The sequence below is a fragment of the Buceros rhinoceros genome, unplaced genomic scaffold (assembly GCF_000710305.1).
Source record: "Buceros rhinoceros silvestris isolate BGI_N320 unplaced genomic scaffold, ASM71030v1 scaffold36232, whole genome shotgun sequence".
Classification (NCBI taxonomy): domain Eukaryota; kingdom Metazoa; phylum Chordata; class Aves; order Bucerotiformes; family Bucerotidae; genus Buceros; species Buceros rhinoceros.
This window is the reverse complement of record NW_010397763.1, coordinates 1-6,623: the sequence shown is the minus strand read 5'-3', so window position 1 is coordinate 6,623 and position 6,623 is coordinate 1. Positions and strand designations below refer to the sequence as shown.

At 50.6% G+C, this 6,623-nt stretch overlaps 1 protein-coding gene across 1 annotated transcript; it reads right to left on the bottom strand.

The window, feature by feature from the left end:
- Nucleotides 1-1,273: 1,273 nt before the first annotated feature.
- Nucleotides 1,274-4,818, bottom strand: LOC104502411 (tyrosine-protein kinase SgK223-like; the record flags this gene model as incomplete). Its single annotated transcript, XM_010146381.1, has 2 exons — nt 4,465-4,818; nt 1,274-3,102 (listed from the first exon to the last, which is right to left on the bottom strand). Coding segments are annotated over exons 1-2 (2,183 nt in total), but the record flags the coding sequence as incomplete, so codon positions are not given.
- Nucleotides 4,819-6,623: the final 1,805 nt, after the last annotated feature.

The window sequence follows — 6,623 nt, the reverse complement described above, 5'->3', positions numbered from 1 at the left end:
TCTCAATCTGGAGGTCACTGATGCCCACACATAAGCTTGACCATAGACTCCAAGAACAATCTCTCCTCTGAACGCCCATCCCTTCTTCTCTCAACTTTTAAATCAGGGAGCTGGAGTCAAATCTGTTGTGTGATGCACAGTTCAAGATAACAAAATTGATGCACACAAAGCACATACAGAACATCCACAGGACATGAAAATATCCCTCCCCGGTATGCTCCGACAACATAATGCATTAGTTACACGGAAAGGAAATAAATTTTTCTTCCTCCATTTTCTCTCTTTTTTTCCTTTCTGGTTTGGTTTTTGTGGTTTTTTTTTTTTTTTTTCCCCCCAGCCTCTGCCATTTCCAATAACCCATTCCCCTATTTGCCTCCTATTTGCATGTTTCTCAGCAACTCAGACTGAGTTTATTTAATCTTTTGGTTTTGGGGTTTTTTTTTTTTTTTTTTAGGAGGGGGGTGTGTGGGCTGGGGGCAGTGTGTGTGATACACACAGCTGCAGATACTGAATGCACACACACAAAGTATCAGAAGCCTGGGTTTTTAATTGCCTAACAGAGCTACTTCCTTCCCAGAGGGACAGCTTGCTCCCGTTCACATTCTTTCTCAGCCTGCTGTGGCCCTGCCTGCAAACCTGGCTTCCCGGAGAGCGGTGAGGGGAAGGCTGCCTGACGCCAGCTGGTTCCCGCACATCGCAAGCGCACGTTAGGCAAGCTCCGATTACCTGCTTGCAGGCAAGGAGTCCTCTCTAGGAAACCGCGGTTTCAAGAGTTAACCTTGAAAGCAAAAAGACATCAGAACCAAACTCAAAATGAGGATTTCAGAGGTCCTTGCTGTTAGCACCGAGACAAGTCGCCCAGTTCCACCTACAAGAGGAGCACGCGACCACAGATTTTCTATCCTATTCGACATCAAGGAGCTGTGCCCAGACTGAATGAAGCTGGCCCGCGAATCGCCAGCCATCCCGGGCACAGACCTTGTTCTCACTTGACTGTTGGGATCCAAGACAGTATCTTGCAGCCTTGAAGGGCTCTTGCAAGTATGCATGGCCTTCAAACCAGGACTTGCAGAGATCCGACAGCTTTTCAGAGTAAAAAGGTAAGTAGTTTTTCAGTCATTCAGTCACCTCCCATGTTCCTGAAAGCCCAATTTCAAACAGAAAAGGAAGGAAAAGAGACCAGGAAGCACTTCCTAGGCAATGACTCTCTGCAGTAAACATCCCGGTTGCAAATGATTAGTAGAGCACCACGCACACACTCACAGGGCCGTACCTGGACTGCTTTTTTGGTGGTGGTGGTGGGGGGGCAAACTCCACACCGTTACTCTTGTCTTTAGGGAACTCAAAGGAGAAAGATGATGATTTGCTGATCCCGCTCTGGCTCTCCAGCATCAGGCTGTCATCCACAAGGTCAGCACCAGCTCTTCCATTCTCAGCTCCCACTGCCCATGGGTGGGTTAAGAGCTCCTGTTCCTCCTCCTGCTCCTCCTCCTCCTCCTCTATCTGGCACTGCCTGGTCCAAGTTGGGGTGTAGTGTTTCTGCCTCCTGTCATAGGACAAGCCTGCCAGGCCTCTGCTGGACTCCTCCACGGAGACTCCATTGACATGAGTACCTGGACAAGGGGACACTGCAAAGGTGCCTGTATCAGTACAGCTCCTCAGCAGCAGCTGAACACCAGCTCCGTCAAGGCTGTTGTCATCACCAAACCTTGACACATGGGAGCTTACTGGGGGCATACTGTTCCCCTCGTTGCCCAGCTGGCTGTTTTTGGACATCTTTGGGGGAATGGCTGGACTCTCAGTAACTGAGGTCTTGGTAGGAGCTGCCAGTTGAAATCTTGAGCTGGTTTCACTTCCAGATGCTTGAAAAATCTCTCCGGGCTCCATGGCAGGTGATGAAGTCCCAAAATCGGGATGAGAAGTGGGGCTGATACACGGCCACTGAACTCCCACCGCTGAGTCAGGGCTGCTCAGGAATATAGTCTTGTGATCATCCTCCGTGTGCGCTGTCATTATAGTTATCTTTGCTGCCACCTGGCTGGTGGAGTCCTGGTATTCCTTCTCACCACCCAAAGCCCAGCTGCCATCCCTCCACATCTCATCTGCTTGCTCCTTGCCAGTGCCATGGGCCAGTTTCTCCACTTTTGCCTGTCCACCAACAGCCTTCAGCTGCACCTTCTTCCTCTTGGTGCTCTCAGCATAGATGGGATCACCACGGGATGGCTCGGCAAAGCAAGAGTGCTGCAGCTCCACCAGAGCCTGCTGAGGGGTGTTCAAACCCTCAGGCCAGGGGCCTCCAGTGACAGAGGGCTCTCCAGGGAGAGGCAAGCCCTCATCTTCCTGGGACAAAGCAAAGGTAGCTGCCTTGATGCTCTCAGGAAGAGCAGCAGGCTCTGCATGGAGAAGCATATTTTTCTTCTCTGAACACAGGGCATAGGGGAGAGGATCACCCTGGTCTTTCGTGATGCAGAATGCCACATTCACAGCTCTGCGCTCCTCCTCACCAAACTTGACTGTCCTGCCACTTGGCCCGGGAATCTCGGCAGCATCCTGCTGCCTCCATTCGCAGGCAGCGGGGCTTTCCTTCTTGCACCAGGCACCCTTTCCCTCTGTGCAACGTGGCCCCCACGAGAGGGGGTGCTCTCTAGAGCAGTCCGTGATTGAACAGTACTCACCCCCTTCGCTTTCAAAGCCAGGGGAGAGGCAACTGCTGTCGCCCTCCGAGGGGAGCACTACTCCTTCTCTGGCTTGGGAAGAAGGGCTTCTGCTGCAGTTCGGGGTGTTTCTGGTCCCTAGGGTGGGCAGATTAGGGCAGGGGGCCCGATGTGGCAGGGCAAACTTGTCTTTGGCTCTCTCCTCCTGCTTGCCCACCTCGCCTACAAGCACCAGGCTGTGGATGGAGACATTCCTCTCCACTCGACTTTCCAGGCTGCGCAGGCCCACCATGGAGTAGCTGGGAGAACAGCAAGACAAGCAGTCACCAGGCGGATTGTGAAGGAAGGGCTTTCTCACACCGCCGTTGCCAAAATTGTCGAGGCAGATCCGCTGTGAATCTCCTGATTTCAGAAGGAGTTGTTTGCCAGAAACCATGCCCCAGCTGACCTGCACAGCCCAAAGAGACAAGTGCGATGTCAGGACATGCATATGCAAAATGACATAAAAAAAAGCCAAACCACACACACAAAACCTCTGGCAGTTGCTGACTGTTTTACTCTGTGCTCACCTCACCGATAATGACCACAAACCTTTTCTACTTCAACTACACTGGTCCTATTTCCTCAACCATTTGCAATCCTTGCGTTAACAACAACGGCAATGCAAAATAAGGCATTCTCCTTTCTCTTTCAATGGCTTCGCTGCCAGAAACATGTCCAACCTGTCATCCTGTATACGAATCACCGTGTAATTAAAGATTCAGAGAGAGGAGGAATATTTGCACCTCTGTGCGTATTTTCATTTCATTTCACACTGCTGCTCTGGACTCGCACACTTCAGAGCACAGACACAGACTATCACAGGTTATCCTGGGGTAGCAGCTTGGCTATGCGCAGCCGTAGGGACTAGGGAGCAGGCAGGGAAACGTATCCAAAATCTCCTCACGTGAGGGAAATCTATCCTGCTTGCCAAGGGAGGAGTGGGAGAGGCAGAGGGTAACATGTGCCTGCAAAGCAATGCCTGGTCCTAGGGTGGCAGAACCCGCTCCCATAGTGCAAAACTCAGCCTGGGGCCAAATCTGCACACAGAGCTCAAACCCCCCCGACAATGGCAGCCTGCACTCCCATGCCCTATACCCCTAGAAGAGAAGTGAGGGAGAGCAATGGGAGGCTAAGGAGAGAGTTGGCAAGTCCTGACTCTCCTCTGGGGCAAGGGTGGAAGAGACAAGCACACCTATGCCATGGGCAGCGTGACAGCAGCCCATGCTTCCCTCTGCATGGCTGGGGCAGTGCTGATATCGACTGGTGAGGGAGAAGAGTGAATCACCCACCTCGACTGCGACTCAAAGCCACAGGGCTTGCCAGTTTGCAGGCAGGCAGGCAGCAGCGCTACACCCAGAGGGCACTACTATTCTGGCAGAGGCTGGGAGCCCAAGGAGCTGGGCTAGGAAGGTAGGGCACTTTCTTCCTTGCCCATGAAGACCATGGATCCAATTAGCACTGACTGCAACTAGACAGGGCTTCTTTTCAGTAAATCTTCCCAGGAAAATAACTTTAACCCGTATCCTCATTTAAAATCTGGAAGTTCCTAAACAAACAACAAATTTTTAAGCTCCTTTGCACATTCTTTGTGAGCAACAGCTCATTCAGCTTCAGCCAAAGATACTCTGAGAAGCCAATATACAGCTTAAAAACCTGAGTCAAGACCAGAAGGAAAAACAAAGGGAAGGAAATGGTTTTAACACACTCCTAGCACTCCCGAGGAGAGGTAAGTAACGGGAAGTCATGCTTTGACTGGATTAATCATTACCTGTGACAGATCTGCATTCATATTCACATCCGCCCACGCGTCAGAAACATCTGAGTTTATCATAGTTGGCTTCACGGCAATTGTAGGCTTTGAGAAGGGGGAAGGATTTACATCATCGTCCAGCACGGGGCTCTCAGGCTTGGTCCTAACGCCATTTGGGAGCACACCGCAAGCTCCCACGTCTGAGGTTGTTTGCAACCAATGGTAACTCTTAGGATTGAAACAGTTTTTGCAGGAGCCAGGCTTCCAAACGTGTTCCACAAAGTCACTGCACGCAGACATCTTCAAATCCTCGTGGCTCAGAGCAAGAGCCCTCTGCGTCTTCTGCGCTGTCCTCCGCTGCTCATTTTGCATTTGCTCCCCAGAGCTGCTCTTGAAGATCACCTGGTTATCTGGAAAAGCAAAACACTGTCCAATTAGTTTGGTTATGCCCCAAAATGGGGATATTTTTAATAGGACAGGTGATAATTACACTTACTCTGCCTTAATCACAAAGGCTTATTGTTTACACGGCTTTTTTCACAGCTTAGCTAAAGCCCACACAATCAAGCTAAAAGCTCCAACTTCTAAGCATAGCTCTGTAATAGAGAAGACATCAAGCAAGCAGCATTCCTATGGGATTTAATTCCCTGTTTAATGAGCATGTATAACCGGCCTCGTGCAAGGTTTAGATCAAGGGTAAAGGAAAGAGGTCTTGGAAATAGCTGTTCACAGCCCCACACACAGAGCCAGTCAGGAAAAATTCCTTCTCCAAAGCGGCATCCTCTCTCTGGGTAATTAAAAGGCACGGAGATACAAGGACCAGAATCAGCAACTGTGTAACCAAGGGTACCGGCAACAACCTTCCTTCACCCAGAAACACCGCTGCGATCGCTGCCGTGGTACACAAAGGCTTCAATCCCACCCCGTGCAACAGAGAAAGGCAATCAGCAAGGCTGGGGCTGGCACTGATTTGAGCAAAGTGCCTGGCAGAAAGCTCTTATCTGGTTTGCCAGGAGCCACAAATACGTGTCAGCTCGCTGAAACGATTCATTGTCTGCAAGGGGAGAAACGTTTCGCTCTTGGATTACTTACAGACAAGGATCCCTTCCCCAGGAGGAAATGCCCCAGGAACAAGACATTCCTGCATTCCTGTGTCCCCCCTCCCCACACAGCCAGGTCTGATTGCACCCAGCCAGTAGCTACCTGGAGCTAACAACTTTGGAGACACTTCAGACGAGGACTCCCACAAAGCTCAGTGGATTAGGGAAGAGCAGAAAATGCAATCAGGTGAGGAAAATCGCAGCCAGCTGCTACGGGTGTCAGGGCACACAATTCCCCCCATGGCTCCACAGAGTCCTTCCCCATTTAAACAACTTTAGGTCATCTCCTGGTCAACTGACTCCAATGCAAACTGAGGCTTCTTCCCTGAGGGTCTCTGAGTGAACAGGCACATTTAGACTCCAGTCCTGATGCACACGAACAAAATTTCCCAGTCCGATCCTTCAGTGCTTCCTCCACGTGGGCATACTGCTATCACATACCTGTGCCTCTAAAACAGCCCGTGCTTTGGTAAAGCCTTTTGCCTCTGGGCTTGGAGTGGCCTTGGACAGCCTCTCCAACAGCCGCCCTGTTGCGTGGTGCGGGACAAAGTGTGAGGGGGAAGGGAGGGCCACTGATCCACAGGTGTCATCTGAATTCAAATGCCACCTTTAGGAAGGGAGGCTTTGATCAGCTAAAGCATTAGTACCTGCAGACTCCTGTCTGGCAAACTGATAAATTAGGATGTTTCATGAAAGAGCAGGGAAAGGTGGAATATCAGGGGGATTCACAAGTCAGATTAATGCCTGTTTCTCTCTTTTTGGAGAGTTTATACTGTTTTAGACAGGTTTTTCCATGGACTTCACAGTCCATTAACCAAAGGACAGCAAGTCACTCTCATTCCTACTCCAACACCTTCAGCGAGACTAACAGGGAAAACATCTTCCAAAAATATGCTATTCTTTGTTCCCTTTTCGATCTGGCAAGCAGTGTCTGGCATCACCCAAAGCTGAACCAGTGTCCTGATGAGAGCCAGCAAAGCAAAAAGGAGAATCAAAGGCAGGAGAGCAGGGACCGGAGCCCCGGTTTACTACTCGGCGCTGCCAACTGCCTTTGGGGTTTTCCCTTTCTGCCGCCGA